At 35.4% G+C, this 18570-nt stretch overlaps 1 protein-coding gene across 5 annotated transcripts in view; it reads right to left on the bottom strand.

The window, feature by feature from the left end:
* The window catches only part of VRK1 (VRK serine/threonine kinase 1), a 35696-nt gene continuing 17126 nt past the window's right edge, over positions 1 to 18570 (bottom strand). For all 5 annotated transcript variants that reach the window (XM_066188767.1, XM_066188763.1, XM_066188765.1 and 2 more), the window contains 5 exons: positions 17809 to 17929; positions 16874 to 16932; positions 15848 to 16026; positions 11773 to 11866; positions 1 to 1714 (listed from right to left, as the gene is read on the bottom strand). In XM_066188767.1, the coding sequence (XP_066044864.1) occupies positions 1632 to 1714; positions 11773 to 11866; positions 15848 to 16026; positions 16874 to 16932; positions 17809 to 17929 (536 nt within the window). In that variant the 3' untranslated portion in view covers positions 1 to 1631. The remainder of the gene's footprint in view (positions 1715 to 11772; positions 11867 to 15847; positions 16027 to 16873; positions 16933 to 17808; positions 17930 to 18570) is intronic.

Raw genomic sequence — 18570 nt, 5'->3', positions numbered from 1 at the left:
TTGGGAAGTAATCAAAGGAAGTTTACTGGTAAATAAGTTACCAAAAAAAATAAAATGTCAAACAACTGAAGTACAAAAGAATGACATTAACTTTGAGTATGTGACAAGAGAATACAGTATGCCTTCCTGACAATAGCTATTCAGAACATCGTAACATACTTTCTGAATAAAATGATTAAACAAAGTCATTAAAATGGTAGTTTGATTTGAGGAGTTTTAAACTTGAGAGACGCTTTAGCAATCCTATTTTTACATCTGAAATGAAGAGCATGCTACGCTTAATGTTGTCAGCCACACTCTGCTAATACTCAGGAAAACGAGCCTACATCAACAGAAATGAGAAAGCACCTCTTAACTATGGTATTCCAGTTTTATTTCAAAACAACGGATTCCCTTGTTAAAAAACATAACCTCATCATTCATTCATTCATTCAACATTTCACGCTACAACACATTTATTTAATCTCATGAGTTACTCAGACATATAATCAAGCAAGCTGGACATCCATACGACTACACTCTCACTGGCTCATATGGACTCCTTTTGGTTTGTCATACTTTCTGTTGCCCTGATAAGAATGAGGTTCATACCTTATTATGTGTATGATGCAGTAGATATATGAAAAGTATCAGTGTTTCACACTGGAATTTAACACTATTTTTTGACTTACAACTCTGAAGAGAGGACTCATAGCTAACCACAGAACTACTTTTACAAAAGGATTGGGAAGATTACATGCTTCTCAAAGGTAAACAATTATTGCTATGAGAAGCAGATAAAAGACAATAGTACACTGGAACTAGATCCTGCACAAGGTTACTCACAATTATATCCTAGTCTTTTCACTAATATAAAAAGAAAACTTGAGGGGTGGTTGAGAAAAGGCATTCGTTTTTGGTTGGTTCTTTTCTTTGCTCTGGACCCTTCATCTGAAATTTTGGTCTCTTTCTTTCCAGAGAAACTGTGAATAATCAGAAAAGTGATACAAACACAAATACTTATGAAAAAAAAAAAAAAAAAAAAAAAAAAAAGGCTAAAATTCAGTACCTGTCTTCCAAAGAATTGTTTAAATTCATTTTTTACAAAATAGAATGGAAGGACATGATTTTTGCCTTATGTTCTGTTTTTAATTCAAACACTTGAAACACATTTAAAAGCTATTTCTGCTTTTTCAGACTTCATCTCTGTGTGCATTTAAGTGACCACCAATATGACTTTACTCAAAACTGTGAGAAATCAGATGCAACACTGCTGTTTCTTATACAGTATCCATAATGAAACTGTTAAATAAGGGTTTATCTCTACTTTACAAAACAGGAAAAAAACACTCTCTTTAGTTTGCCTTTAAGACATGAATTCATGTACATAAAGAATAAAAATGCATCCCCACTTCAAAAGTTGGCAAAATTTTGCATTAGTATTTAAGTATACATAAATTATGCAAATATTTTAATAAAACATTTATTCTTCTAAAACAGGTACAAACAGCAGCCCATGTTTTTACAGGATTCATCATTTAAAAAGGAAAGAAAAAGATTCCAGTGCTACAGAAAAAAAAAAAAAAAACAACAACAACAAAAAATCCAGAAATGAGCCACAGAGCAACTTAATTTGTTGCTCCATATATTATTTACTTCTGGACTCTCTTTCTGGTTGCTGTACTTTTCTTGGGTTTTGGTGAGGTCATCTTCTGGGTTCTGGTAGCAATTGCATCTGCAATTTAAACAAAACAAAAATACACACTTTGTGTTAAATAAAATAACAAAAACAGATCACAAGAAAATACTTTTAGTTTTTTAAAAGGATAGCTCAACTTAAATCATTCACTGAGCTTCAAGTGGTGATGGGGAATGTGCCATGGACAGAGGATAATCTGCAACTATTTCTGGGCACTGACCTTCTGAAAAATATGTTGTACAGTTCAACTTCCCCAAGAGTATCATCACATGGAGTTGAGTCATTTTTTTAGCTCATCTTCACCAAAAGATCGAGATCTTCTACAAAATCTACACCCCTCCTCCCTCTCCATGCACCAACTTTTAGTTTTATAATGCTTTCCAGTAATAAGCCATTTTCTGGACTTGTGCTAAGCTCATCCAGCTCTGGCATCACAGTTTAACTCCAGACAGTAACTACCTACCATGCAGAGTTCGTTCACTCACTCCCCATCCACTCCCACTGGGAAGTAGAGGAGAATTGGAAAAAGGAAAAAAAAACCCATGGGTTGAAATAGGAAGAGTTTAATAGTTACAATAAAGTAAAATACAATAATAACGAAAGTAAAAAGAAAGAGATAAATTACCACACATGGAAAAAAACCCTAACCCACAAGTGATACACAATACAAGAACTCATCACTCACTGACTGATGCCCAGCTCAGCCCTTCAGCAGTAACTGGACCCTTCCAGCCAACTCTCCCATTTTATATACCGGGTATGACATTCCACGGTATGGAATATCCCTTTGGCCAGTTTGGATGAGCTCTCCGGGGTGTGCTCCCTCCTGACTTCTTGTGAAGCTCCTCACTGGCAGAGCACAGGAAACTGGAAAATTCTTTACTTAAGGTAAGCACTACTCAGCAACAGCCAAAACATCTGTGTTATCCACATTATTCTCATACTGAATCTAAAACACAGCTCTGCACCAGCTACTAGGAAGAAAATAAACTCTATCCCAGCTGAAACTAGGACATTTAGCAAAGAAATTTTGGTCTGGTATTCTCACAGTTTAGTGAAATGTGGCATCTTAGAGCATTCTAAATGGAGTTTATACAAGGGGACGTGGAAGGCACACAGGTGAAAAAGAAGATTTCTGTTTGGCAATGTCAGCTGTTAAATCAGCTATCAGTGCAACTGTGCCTACAGATTCAAGCTATCACTTGACAATTATTTTATTAACAAAGGTAAGGAATAATCCCATCTAAATAAGATTCTTAGTAAACCTGGCAGGCAGCTTGTTCAAAGAGACCATACCTAAAAGCAATAATAAAAACATCCCTGCACTTTGATTCTTGCCTGCCTACTACCAGGGAAAAGGAAGAAAACAAAACACCACTGCTCATTTCTGTGAATTGCATGCAACTGCAGTCGCTTTGACAAAAAATATTATATATAATAAAAATTTCTACCTTTTTGTATATATAGTAACAATGAAATATTTTTCATGTCCTAGTCATGTAATTTTTTATTTTCTTTTCTTAATCCTAAATTCCTCCTTGAAGATAGCATGCCTAACTAAAACTATATATACTAAAACTATATATAATTCCACAATCCTTGTCAAGCGTACAGGTAAAGAAAAGTAAAACTGAATTTCATGGAAGTCCTTAAGAAAGAAGCTACTTGCATAAGACAACAGCCTTTGAGCAGTGGGAGTCACTGATCATTCAAGTTCAATGAGTAAACTTGGGTGAATCAAGGAGACATAGAACAATGCAAAACAAAGCTTTACAAAAGAAATCCAGCAGTACTGTTTATAGTTCTGGGCTCTAGTCTTCAAAAACGGTCTGAGAAAAACAGGGAGAAGAAATGGTTTCCAGCTCTCTAACAAAAACAACAACAAGAAAACATTGAATTTAACTAGTTTATCTGAAGAGAGTAGAAAAAAGAAAAATGGGAGACATATGATGTGCAAAAGGTTGCTTCATAGAATAAGTATGATTTTCATGTCCACAGCAGCTAGGACAACTACTAAACTTAAGGGAAATTCATATTAGGTAATAAAAATATTAAAGTACTCCCCCTTATTACATCCTTTGTAATAGTAATGATAGTTAAGTATTACAAGAGGTGTTCACCGGGGAAGTTTTAGAATAATCACACAGGTTTTAAGATAAAATATTAGCATGTATCAAGATTAACACCAACATAAATTAAATAGACTGCTGTGTAGAGCAGATCTCTTCTTGATGTCCCTTCTCATCTTCCAATTCCATATACACTGTTTCAGAAATACACAAGTTTTATGACTAAGAAATAAAACTGTGCTCAAGCCAAAAAATTAAAGTTTCTATAAAATTACAGAAGTTCCTTTGGTAAAAACAGTCACAGACTTCCTGTTTAAATTGCCTTCTTTGATGAAAAGGAGAACAGTGAGAGATTTGGAAACATGAAAACACCAACTGAGTAGATAAAATCAGGTATGATTTAGTTAAGTTACGTCATAGGTTAGAATATCTGAAAACAGAGCCACATAGAGATGTTAGACTGTCAGTAAACATCAGGTAAGTGAAAAATATCTAATAGCAGACATGCTAGATATGAACCAACTGCATCACTTCCATATGCTGAATCTATACCTGAAAAAGGCTAAGTACATGCCAGTCTCCAGCTAATGGGCTGAAGAGTTCTAGCAACTGTAGCTCTAAAACCAAATTTGTAGTCATCATCATGGAATAAAACACCTAACATCTAAAGAAGTGGTGGAGTACATTTATCAGACACTACAAGGTTTCCTTTCTCAAAAAGAACCCCAAACCTAATATCCCTGCATATGTGTGCACAATCTTATACACACATTTTGCTCTATGTTTACCTCTTTAAGAAACAAAGGTCAGTAAATCTGGAGTGGTGGATGATGTGATGGAGTTCTCTGGAAGAGATGTTCTCAACTGGTATCCACACAAATGAAGCTTAATCATCATCTCACTGTAGACACCCCATGTGCCACAGCAGGACAGTGTTAGGACTGACATTGCTTTAATACAGGCAAGTACATGCCTGTATTTAATTATTCCACACACAAATATGTGAAATTGCCACAGCTAACCTGAGAAGTGATAAGGTAGGAAAGAGACTGCCCTTAATCTACGACCTTACATATACTACTACGTCAGATCTCAGTGTAATAAATCATTCCCAAGAATAATTTTGTTACTAATTTAAGTAATAAATACATACTTGTGGTTTCCAAAACAGCTAAATTTAGAACTGCCAGTTCTTCCAAATTCTTCCTGATCACAGTATCCCTTTTCTCTTGCAAAATGTGCTTCAGGTATATTTCAGCTGTCTTTGTTGGTATCAAATATTCAAGCCATTTTGCTAGATGGCTCTCTAGGAGACCTTTTTCCTTCAACTGCCCCTTAAAAGGGTTCTAAAATCATCAGATTGATAAAGGAAACAAGAAAATGGAACCCATACATTTTCTATTTACATATGGAAGAAATAAAAAAAATAGTGTTGGAAGCTGAAGACTACATTCAACAACCAGCTGCAAACATCAAACAGGAACTTAGGCCAGGCTGCAACATTTAATGAGTTAAACACCAACATTCTCCAACCACTTTGGGCAGTTTGAATAATGAAGAGATGAAGAGATACTGTTAAAAAAGATAAAAAACAAAATCTTTTAAAAAGATTGTAAGAAGATGAAGTCTTCTTTTAAGAAGACTCTTCCTTCTTTTAAGGAAGAGTCCTCTGACAAGCTCTTTCCCAGTTCAGCCATGGAACCCCTGCATAACTGAAAAAAACCTGGTGAATAACACTTCTTGAGACAAGCATTTCTCAGTACTCTGAAGCTGCTGAAGAAATTGCAAGGGCAACAAATAGTAGTTGTGGTTAGTTGGCTTTTTCTGTTTCCACAGCAGGTCTTTTTCTACAAGAATTCAGAAATACAACTCAGGAAAAAAAAGGAGAGACCACAAGAATGCAAATATAGACTTGAATTCCAGTAAATATAAGACTGTGGAGTGGAGATCAGAGAGAGAAGTCTGAAGTTGTGGAATGGAGCTTAGCTTTAGCTATCCTGTTCTGCCAAGTACTATCCTGAAACAAATAAAGCAAATACTTTTCATATTCTCATAAGGAAAAACATCAGAACACAATAATCTATTATTTATGACTTTATGCCTATGTATTTCTTACAGATAACAACAAATGCATGAGTGTTCTTTTAAAAATTTTAATATAAAATTGTTCCAGATGAAACTGAAACTGGTTTACTTCTATTTGCAAAAATTGCTGCACTGAAGATATTTCAAAACACAATTGTACATAAACAGAAATCATTCATCCCATGCAGCATGTGTCTAAAATTAACCTTCCTCTTCACCACAGAGCAATTTGCAGGAAGCAGGCAGTTTAATTCAAAACATTACTTGCAATCTTGGAAAAGGTTAGTTCCCTGTAAAAATCAGAGTCACTGCAGTACAATTTTTCTTTCCTGTAGAAAAATTTCACTTGCAAATTTTCTATCTGAGTTTGAATTGCAATACTTGTTCAACATACTGCAATTCATCTTCAGGTCACAGAAAAACAACCAAAAAAGTAGACATAACTTTTTTTTTTCTTAAATTACTTAGTTCTACATGTAAAGTCATTGCATAAAACTATACACGTGGAAAACTTTTGTTACAAATTTTAATTTATTACTTTATATTAGCAGAAAACACAAGAAAATCCCATGAAATGTAAAAAGGGAACCTAAATTACTTACATTTTAAATGTTCAAGTGCTAGAAATGACCTGAAAATATTGTACAGAAATAAGCCTAAAATATAAAGGTAGATTAAATAAAGAACTGTGTTCCAAGCACACACAGAAGTACACAGTAATACTCCCATACTTTACATGTTAGACATTCATTTTTTCTCCTTATTATGAATAGTAGCACAAGTTAAAAGTAATTCTCACTGAATTTGTCACTTGCAGATTGTCGAAAAAACCACAAAGATAAATTAAATGTAAAGGAAATCTGTTTTAACCTTCCTATCCACAATATTTAAACATCTTTAAAATTAAAAGCACCTCCTACCACACTTTTAATTTCTAATAGCTTTTGAAGATCCTCAAACAACCTCTGGGCAGGCATAAAAAGTCAGAGGACTTCATATTGTGTTTGAATATACTTAACGCAAAATATAGAAGTGCGTTTGTCAGTATTTCAGACAACTGAAAACAGTATTTTCTCTGCTTAAAACCCAGATCTCTTTGGTAATTTCTAGGCACAACATTGCAGCACATGCCTTTAACTTCTAAAAGCAGACCACCTAACTATTGTACTAGAACATTTAACTTGCAACATTCCTGAGACAGGTAAGCAAAGGCTAAGAGGGCACAGAAAGAGACAGATCTTTCAGTCACTAAGCACAGAGATGGATATACAGTTTTAAAACTTGTGTTTTAAGTGTGTTACAGACTCCTCCTGGAGTCTGTAACAAATAGTAGGCAATACCAAATCCTCCACAAGAAGGAAGAGATATACTACAAAATTAGAACTGTTGTGCAGTACAAGTTTCACAGAAAATAAATTTTTTAGGGTACAAGATTAAGAGATAAGAAACGTACCACCTGTAACGTAGGCATTGGAACAGAAGAGGAAGACAAGTAACAAGTTGCACCAAAAAAGATAGGACTTGCTTTCTCCTAAAGCTTTGTGACAACGCCAATAATTCTCTAAATGCAAAAATGCACCTCAGTGGACAGTAAGTATTAAATCTTACTTGAATAAAGAAAAAAATATTTAAGACAATAACCCAGATACTGATTTATGCGAAGTCATGCAAGGTAAAGAAACATAAAGCTAAGTACCTATTAATTGAGAAATAATATTAAACCACCCTTTTGGAATGTTCTTCTAAGCAATCCATCAGTATGGCCGTTTTCATATTGGAGCTGTTCACACAGTTCTTTATTTATACTGCAAGAGTAACCAAAGACCCCAGTTAAGCCTTAACATGGTAGATGCCATCCAGCAATACAGACCTGCAGAATTCCTAGTCTTAGGAGTATAGACTATTTTAAAAGTACATTAAAAAAACAGTATTTTCATTGTCATATCTACTTTAATATTTTTTCTTTATATGTCCTAGTTAATAAATCCCAAAACTGTCTTAAAAAATTCAGAACAGAAAATAAAAAAAATTCTGTTTTGCTCTAATCCAATCTTCATCAACCTCGTGATTTAAAAATACCTGCCAGGGTAGTTGTTTTATTTCTATTGTAACTTTGAACCTAAGATTATTCTCAAATTCTCATGAAACTCGTTTTTCCAGTATTTATGAGATTTTCACTGAGGATGCCAGTACTATCTGCCTGTTCCACCAAACTGATCAAAAATAAGCATATTAGTCCTATCATCTTATGCATGACACCCCTGCATGAGCATTGATGGATATGTTCAGTGTATGCCAAAGTTTGGTATTCTGTTTTAACAGTATCATTTATAAGCCTCTGTATTTTACCACTGTACATGAAGGCATCTAACACTGAAAATGGAGCTGCAAGAGAGGGAGGAAAAGCTTCTCATTTAAATAGAAATCATCTCTTCTGATGGCACTTCTCCTGGTGGAGATAGATTGGCTAATATAATACTTCAACATCATCCTTACTACTTTAAAAAGGATACCTTGCAAAATTCCACTTTTCAGGAAAGCCTATGGGTTTGTTATGTCAGGAAAAAAAAAAAAGGAAAAAAAAAAAAAACCACCACAAGAAAAAGCTGATAACATGCTAATATAAATAAAAAACAATTTAAGAATTTCACCAAATTTCATGCAACTTATTTCAGAAGTCAAACACAGCTTGTTTCTCAAGGGCTTTCTGAAATTCTGTTTCCAAAGAGTCACTTGACTGCTCTAGAAACACTGATGGTTGACAGGATTGGAAGAAAAGGCCTTTAATGACCTCATCTGATGTGGCCACTCTTACATTGAGAACAACCAAGGGCAGCTGACAGCAGAAGCAAGAATTTCCAGATGACTGTCCTTTCTCAGTGCCATTCTCCCTCCCTCCTCCTCCATCTCTGGGGGTTCCCCAGCCCCAGTAGATTTCAATACTGGCAGATTTCCTATAGCCACTGAGCACCTTACGGTATTCAAAATGCCACACAGTTGATCAGGATCTTTTGGGGACAACTAGTCTTTTGGACTGGACAAGACTAACTGCACAGTCAGATGTGGTTAATGCTGATGAACTAAACAGCAAGAGGCTGCACAGCTCTTGCCATTGCTTTCTGTTCAAACACTTATGAGATGTTGCTTGAATACCTGAAGAGCAGCCACCATTCCACCACATTTATGCCCCTTGGAAACCAATAAAATAGAATTGCAACAACTTTTAAAGCATTCCTGTATGATTCAACTTCAAATTGTACAACTAAGAGGTATCAAGAAAATATTCATTTTACTGAACTTCAGGATTTTTTTTTAGTCATGGGAAAAATCATTTAATGGAGAAACAAGTCCATGGTAACACAAAACTAGTCACATTTGGAAACACTTTTAAGAATTTCTATAATAGTCAGCCCTTTTCAAACTATAAAAGCATCAGAATCAGAAAAGATTATGAAACAGTTGCCCTTTCCTTCAACACAGGTTTATGAATCACGTAATAGTTGGTAAAGTTTTTAATTCCAAATTTGGAGAGAACGAAATGAGTAAGTACATGTATCACATTTCACCTGAAAGCATTTTATATACTCCCTCTACTTGGTATTCATTAAATTGAGTAGTGTAAAAAGGTGAAATTAAAGCCATTTCATCTGTAACTCTATTGAACTAGCAAGAGGAAGTTTATCCCATTTAAGCTTATGTTGAAAATCTATATGGCCTCCCAAATACCTTTACTTAGTCTGAAAAAACCTCATTGTTTACAAAAAGCTGATGTTACCACCTGCATTGCAATTCCTCAAGTTCTTTTCCAACTCCTTTTATAAGAATTTAAATCTACAATCCCAGGAAAAAGTAGTATAAAACATTATAAGAAAAGAAAGTAAGTTCTGCACATGTGCATCAAATCACAACCAGAAAACAGTCAACTGAATTAAGTATTTTGTTAAAAAGTCTTAAATTATATCTAAAATGCTAAAGCTGTCTCAGCATCATATAAAGTAATTCTATTCCTATGAAAGAAAGTATCATCCAATTAACACTTTTTCAGCAACTGACAGACTAGAAAATTTATAATAAATTGAAGTCAATAAGTAAAAAGGCATTCAAAAAGGAGAAATAATTACTGGTCTTAATGATTAAAATTCTATAATAGGAACAGCTGAAAATGACCAAAGCAGAGTCACCGCCTAGAGTAACATTAGCTTCATTCCTTGTACTTTGTGCCATACAGATTGAGCAAGTATACCGGGGTAAATCCAAAACTCACCAGTATTACTATTGTCTTTGAAAGGTTACAATTTCCCATCCTGCAATACTCCTTCATCAAACCATTTTTAAACAAGATTTGTTTTGGGATGGACTTCAGTCCTACTGCTTAATTATTTTTAGACTATTTGACCACAGATAACATCTGGTATTTTATTTAAAATTATAAATAAAAAATTCTTTAGGAAAAACATATTTGCTAGTACTTGAATTTAGTTCACATTTACTGATATAATAATAAAGGCATTACAAGGTCAAATCCATAAAGCAGTTTGATGGGACACTCACCATCAGCTTACCCTATACAGATCTACTGAAGATTTCTCACATTGGACTTTCAATAATCCTACTTTACCTGTCCATGACTTTTTCCATACCGCACTGAAACTATGCCAAATTATGTTGAAATAATAGCTTCAGCATTTTCTATCCTTATAGCTAATCCCTTCCTTGACTTTAAACACGCTTGCTTTTGGAAGCTGCTGCTGTTAGCCCTTGACTTTAATGCTCTGTGAAGAGGAATCCTGAGGAGTCAGCATGTTCTCTCACTGAACTGGACAAAACAGGAGGACGAAAACAAGAATGAGCGGAGAATGAAAGATGGCAAAATAACAGGCTCCAGCCATCAATTTTTATCACCTAGCAATTCCACCAGCTCTGGGCACTACTTAATTGGAGCATAATCCTTCCTTACATAGAAAGTTGAAATATTTTAACTTTTTTTAATATAGTTAATCTAAAAGCACTTGAACTGCTAAAGGTTCTACTGGGTATTTTATGGCCATGTGGCTGAGTTTTGGTAAGCTGAGGTCAGCTTCAGGGCTAGCCTCTGTGGGGAGAGGCCAGCTGCTCTCCTGTGCCTGACAGCCCTTTCCAGCTGGCTCCAGTACAAACCCACTGTAGGCCAAAGCTTCAAAACAAACCCACTGTAGGCCAAAGCTGAGCCAAATTCGTTTGCGGCACCACTGTGGAAAGATTTAAAAAAGGACAAAAAAACCACTGGCCAGGTAAAAAGGGAGTAACAGTGCAGGAAGAAGAGTGGGAAACAGCAGACAGTACACCAAAGTCAGAGGTGGAAGTGGTACTCCATCGCACTAGAGCACATATTCCTTGTAGCTCAGGAAGGACCCAGAATGGAGGAGATATCCCCTGCAACTCATGTGAGAGCCCAACCAGGAAAAAAATGGATATTTCCTGAAAAAAACTGGGCCACTTTTTTTTTGTTTTCCCTGAAAGACTGCAACCCAAAAGAGAGAGCCCACACTAGAGAAGGGGAAAATGTAAGGATGAAGGAGCAGCAGAGACCACGGCACACTTTCCCTCCAGGACCCCTGCACTGAACAAGAAGAGTGGTAGATTTTAGGGTGAAGTAGTCAGGTTGAGGTTGGGGGAAGGAAGGGGAAAGAAAGGTGTTGTTTTAATGTTTGTCACTATCCAAATTTTTTTAAAATTTGCAATATATTATATTTATTTTCCCCAAGCTGAGTCTGGTTTGCCCAAAACAAAAAACAGCAATAAATATCCTCATCTTTGCTTTAATTCATAGGTTTTTTCATCCTATTTTTTCTTTGTGTCCCACTGAGGAGGGGAGCGAGTGGCTGTGTGGGGCTCTGGACTCTAGCCAAGGTATCCTGCCACATCAGTACATGTGACTGTCAGAACAATCTTTTGACTTACTAGAAGTAGCAGCTTTCTTTTTTTTTGGACTTCCTGTATCTTCCATTTCCGCCTCAGTGCTCTCACTGGCTGCAGCTGCTGCCTTTCTTCTTTTCTGGGGGAGGGGGGGGGGGGGAAAAAAAAACAAAACAAAACAAAACAAAACAAAAAAAAAAAAAAACCAAAAAATAGCAATTGAATTCAAGAGCAGGAAAGACCGTAAAGTAGACAATATCTTCATGAGGCATTCCCTTATTTTATATTATCTATTATGTCTCCAGTCATGGAGAAGATTTATTTCTGTATTAACACAATACTCCTACTAAGCCATACACAATTTAAAACAACAGTTCCCTAACCTGCAGATCACTTTAGTAGTTTAAATTTTGATGTAGGAAATCATGAGGTATTGTGATCATAACCTGGGAGAATTTTTAACTTACTCTGAATAAACGTTACAAAAGGAGCAATCTGAAAAACTTAAAGAACACATAAAAACATTTTATCCCAAGTCCATATTAATTGGGTTTTTCTGAAAAAATTACACCACATTAAATTCAAGTTTACCTGGATCCTTGCTTCTTAAGGCTTTCTTTGCACAGCTTAAAAGAAGCTAATACTCACTGATAGTGCTTTTTAATTTTTTTTTGAAATAGCAACCATAGGTTCTGTTCCAAAGAGAGGTATTTGGAAAATCTGAACTCTATTCAAGGTACATTACCTTAAAACCTCTAATGGAATTCTTACTGTCTGTGCATTACAATTAAACTTACTATGACAAAGTATTCCTGAAGTAGTTATGAAAAATTATTGGTTTAACGCCACAATTGTTGCAAAAGATGAACTGACCTGCATCAGGCATACAGGAAAAACACTGAACACTGGAGGAGGTTTACCTTTTCTCTTTCTTTGTATTTATTTATTTTTTAATAGTGTGAGACTAGAGCTTTACTAATACCACTTTAAAAGTGGCTACAACTTCACACAGCTCACGGGAGAAGGGGAGAGTGCATTACATCTTTCCAAAGTGTTGCTTCATGATTACCATCTAAACCCTGCTGGGCTGAACAGATTGGTTCGATAATTACATACAATAACTGCAGTGGGCAGGTAACCCTCAGCTGGCACAGGGCAGCTCCCCTGTGAGAACTTCCATATGCAAACTGCACTGATGGAGTGCATTAGGTACATCTTTCCTGCCGGTGCACAGGCCTGATTACTGCCAGCCAAGACTCCAAGGTTAGCATGTCAGCAGATTTGTGATGCATTAGGCAGGAATAAACACAGACACTTTTGTTCATTCTGACCAAAATTAAGGAGGACTATTTCAGCACTGTACTGCTTTTATATGAGAGATAATGCACTCCTCCCAATTGTACCAGGAAACATTTTATATGCTCATCAGAAAAACAGATATTCATATATATATATATATATATACATATACATAATGGATACACATATTACACAAAAGCAAAATACATTTATCTTGTTTCCAAGCTTATTTAATAAAAAGTGGTTTCTTAATCTTGATGCAGGTGAATTACATAGCAGTAGAAATCAGGCAGCATTCATCTGACAAAAGCAACATCTGCACATCTGAACCTGAACATTAGAAGGAACTACAAATCACTAAGATCTGTATTTTTCCAGGCTACTTTACTCACAATATTTCCAAGCACTCTTCAGCACTGAACAACAGTTAAATGTGGTCCTTGCTCTAAATAATTTAGTCAAGAGCTTGAAATATTTCCTTCAGTACATGGTACTGCTAGCTTCTTATTTGTCTAGAACTGCTAGAGAATATCACACTCACAAACTAGCATGTCTACTATAGAGAAAAAAAAAAAGAAAAAAGGAAAAACCTTGAGGACAGCTGTGTACTATGCTTCAATTACTTATACATCTGGGGAAACTTGAGTCATGATAGAAAATAAAATGCTAACTTTTAATATAGCAGACATCTGTGACTTTTACCAAGATACCAGTATTGGAGAATGACTGAGACTCCAGAACAATCATGCTTATATGTAACATACAATGCCCACCATGGCTCAAATAGCTGACAGCACAGGAGAATCCTACATACTAAGAACGTATTTACCGAAAAGCTAGAAATATCTCCCAGCTATGAAACAGTGTAACTTCAGAACATCAAATAACACTATTTTAAGAAAATATTACGGTAGATTGCTCCAAAAGAAATGACGAATAGGTGTGTTAAGCGCTGTTGTGATTAAAAGATCAGTAGAGCCAAAATGTCATAGATATCTTGTGTTAGAGGTCGCAGCCCTCTCAAGGATGGATGCCAGACTGCTTTTTTCCTTTTTCAAATTAGGCATTAAGCATGCCAAACAAAATTCAGCATGTGATAGAAGATCCTGGCTTTCAGAGGCAAAATCCTACTGATTAATGACAAATTATCTTTATGGAGAGTAGTTTTTAATGAAATTTGTAATTTGGAGCTTATCTCTAAAACCCTAGGTCATCTTCTACCCTAGCCTATACTGCAGCTGCTACAAGACCAACAAAACTCAATGTAGAAGAAAGAGTCATCTGTCCTGGTGTTTGGTCAAAAGTAAGAAGGCTATGATGTCCATCAATCTTATTCTGTCCAGACACTTTAGCAGTATCTGGCATGAAGTAGCATCAAGTCCATTTGAAATATGAAGCAGACAGCTGAAAACACTTACTCAAGTGGGCCAGTAGCACTCCCTGTTTTATCAAAGTGCTTCATATTTGTGACAACTGAGTAAGCTGACCATGCATATGGCTCTCAAATATATTAAAAAGAAGAAACCCAATGAAAAGGCTTACTTCTATTTGATGTCAGGAGGTAAGGACCTATGGAAAAGGATTATCCCAACCGTTGGAAATGGTCTTGACTGATACAGGTTAAAAGAACAGTATTTTATATCATTGAAAATGTGCACCAGACATCTCTGCTGGACAAGGACATTAAAGGTCACAGATGTTGGCTCTGCAGCAGGCCAACTTACTCAGCAAAGAAACCAGCTAACCATTGCAGACAAATTAGTTTTCCTCCAAAATATAGGTCTCAAGCCATATCAAACCACAGGGGGAACAGAACTTATGCTATCAAACTCTCCTTTTCGGGAGACACTCAGTTCAGCAGAAAATATTATTACCGAGACCACAGCTGCATGATTTCAGCCAAAATACTATTTACTGGACAAAAAGATCTAAGAAAAGCTGAATATATATCTTCAGAAGACTAGAATCCTACAGTTTTGGGTTTTTTCCTGCTCTTTCTCCATCTTTAACATACAGATCACATCAGTAAGCAGGCAATGTACTTCTACTACTCTACTGTATTATAATTCTCAGTTCCCCAGTTCATGCTAAAGGAACCAATAAACTGCCCACCTGCTACTAACAAATGTAAATAAAGAAGTAATAAATGCCCTTTGAAGTAGAAGATGATAATTACTGTCCCATTATGTAACTACTTTTTAACGGGTATAAGTTTTCACTTTCCCTAAAGCTTAAAAAGTCCTTAATGCCGTATTCAAATTGGAATTCAAGTCCAGAGTTTAAGGCTTCATAAATACAAGGAAGAAAATAACCCTAGCCTACCAATACAGTTAAGACTCAAAAATAACATATTAGATCACAGTGAAATCAACATGTGAACTCCAGAATCAAACACTTGGCATAAAGGTATATACTTAAAACTAAGCTTTGAACTAATCATCGAAAGAAAACTTATACAAAACAAAAACTAGACTAATCTTACACATACTTTGATCCATCTGGAGTTTTATCAATTTAAAGAAATAAGTAAATTAACCAAATATTCATCTGTTCAAACGTCATTATATATAGGTATAGAAATTTTGTTATCCAAGATACTATCTACTATGAAAGTACCTCTCTGAACATCATTCTATATTAAGTTTTATTAACAACTAGTTAAGTTGAATTAGAGAAATAATGTGTGCAACTAGGACTTCAACATTTCACTACTTAATTATTTGCTACTGGATTAAGTTATGACACCTACTTCCAATACCACTAACTCTTACTTAGCTCAACAAAACGCAATAGGAGATTACATGAATTTTTAGAGTAAAACCTTTTGCACAGGATTTCTCCGAGAGTCTCCATTCTCTGCCAAGCCAAAGTCAAGCACGTCATCATCTTTCTGTCCAATGGCCTTCAGACCTTGCAGAAGCACTTCTCGGAAATGCTGATAAACAGGTTTCTCCTCATAGCTGAGTAGCTTCACCTTTTCCATATACTTAGCTATTTCATCTAAAGAAATGGCACCTCCAATTAATTTCTATTTGAAAACATTTTAATCGTTCAGTTTTACTACAAAAGAGACAGAAATTATGCATGCACTACTTATGCTATTTCTGAAATGGTTATTTATAAACTCGTAATAATAATTATGTCTTTACTACTACACATTTTAGAAAAAAATTATACCAAGGTTCATTACCCAGTGATGACAGCATCACTGTTTTTTACGTATTTATTGCAATGAAGAAAACAGTCAGTTGTAAAAAAACCTAATAGGCCAATCTTCACCAATGAATGCTTATTTACATGGTATGTCTTAAGTCTACATTTAAAAATATGGAAAAGGAAATTCAATGTAATCTCAGAATTTCATCAGTTCAAGACTGAAACATATATTAAATAATACATGAAACATTAAACCACTGAAAAAACAAACAAGTCACACTTGAATGAGAAAACTCTTCTGATCACGAGGAATAGCTGAAAATAAGTAAATATTAAGATCTCAAAGAAGTGTATTTCTAATAGAGTTAGTTAAAAAAAATTATAATGTAATCAGCAATCACCTCTGCCAAAGAGGAACAACCTATACTTCAAGTTTGCATTACTTCTTAAATTTCCATATCTAAAATCCAGTTGAGAAAAATCAATTTACACATCTCATGTTTGAAATATAATACTGTGCTTAACCAGAAGCAAGACTGTCTGTAGTGTATGTAACTGCAGCCAACATAACGAGTCTACACTTCTCTTAAGCAGCAATATAATTCATGCCACTTTGTTGTTCCTGATTGAAAGAAGAATTAAAATAGGTAAAAAGTTCAGTAAACAAGTATTTTAAAACAGCTCCTCTTACCTGGTTTATTTTTCCCAGGAAAGCATTTGTCCATCAAAATGGAAATGTTATCTCTACATCTGAAAAACAAAATTAGTCAAAATTACTGTTTCTTTTGAATTTTTAATCTTGCCCAGTTCTGATAAACTACTTCAGCACCCAGTTTGGGCCACTCTCAGATAAAAGAAACACTACTGCATAAACCTTTGATATGACTTAGTACAGCCATTTGTAGGTGTGCAGCACATTTGAGAACCTGATGAATGCCAGATGGGCCATCTGAAACAATTTTTGATTCTTAAAAGCGAGTGAAAGACTGAAGAAAAGAACTGGTCCATTTTCAACTCTCACATACCAGTGCTAAGGAAGCCAAATAACAAATACTTGTTAATGAGACAGAAACTGCTGCGCTGGGACAGCTCTCTCCACATTAAATATGTGACAAGAGAAGGTTGATCTGGGCTGAGGGGAAGATGAAGGCAGGTTGACATTGAGGCCAAGGGACAAAATTAAAAATAATTTTAAAATCCCATAACAGTAGTGCTCTAGCTGGAATGATGCTCAAAGACATTTATGATCCCCCTTTAGCCTTCATTTCTGCCACATGCATCAGAGCATGGTGTTAGAGGGACTCACACTCCACACTTCTCTCTTCCTGTAAATCATAACTGATGGTTAGCTGCATCCTGCTAAGAGTGCTTTTGGATTCACCATGGCAATCCTAAAGTGCCAATACTGTGGTGGAAAAGTAAACATCTCACATACACAAAAGAAGCCAGCAGAACAGTACGAGTGAAGTTTAATTACAAGTCAAGGATACATGAGACATGAAAGGAAAATGGGGGGTATACAAAACAATGGCGACTCACCAAAAGGGAACATACTGAAAGTACAAAGCATTTCTACAGAAAGATATTTTCATTTCCAAAAGAGAATGAAAACAAATAGCTTCTCACCTGATTTTTGAGTCTCTGACAAAATTTGGATCTTTCAAATTATCTTCCCATGGTAGATGGCCACTAAGCCAATGAATCATGCAGTAACCCAAGATCTCCAGATCACCACGTCTCGATGGTGCTACATATATATGCATACATTAAAAAAACCAACCAAAGCATTAGCTAATGAAGCACACACAGTTTAACAACAGCAAAAATTTACAAATATGTTAAGACAATGCTAACAATATAACACTACTGTATCTGTTACTTAAGTCTTTATTTTAGCATGAAAGCTAAAAAGGAAAAAAAATATTGTTCCTACATCTGGAAGGATCACTTCATTTTCAAGTCCTTTATCAATCTCTCCTATTCAAAGACATGACATGCTGCAGTTATCCCAATTTGGGAAGGTTTTTAAGTACTCAGGTTGTGGAAAAAATAGAACAAGTTAGTGAAGTGATTGACTTTCTGTTCAAAATAGTTTTTACTTCCCTTCATCTAAAAAAAGATAAAAGTGCTGAAACCCCACCTTCCCCAAAAAATATTCTACATGCAGAATTATTTTATGTGGCCTTAAAACTGAACAAAGGACAGTATGAGATCAGATCCCTAAGCCTTCACAACCCCATCAAGAATAAGCAACCACAAAAAAGCAGGAAAACAATTCACATGTACAACGACCACAAACTACACTAGAAGTATAAACTGGCAGATCAAGTTGTCTTTGGTTACATTCAGCTTTAATAATCCTCAAGTAAATAATCATTTTCAACAACT

This window comes from Chamaea fasciata, unplaced genomic scaffold (assembly GCF_029207755.1).
Source record: "Chamaea fasciata isolate MVZ Bird 193981 ecotype frontalis unplaced genomic scaffold, bChaFas1.0.hap1 SCAF_7, whole genome shotgun sequence".
Classification (NCBI taxonomy): Eukaryota; Metazoa; Chordata; class Aves; order Passeriformes; family Sylviidae; genus Chamaea; species Chamaea fasciata.
The sequence above is the reverse complement of the archived record's forward strand: the minus strand, read 5'-3'. Positions and strand labels throughout refer to the sequence as shown.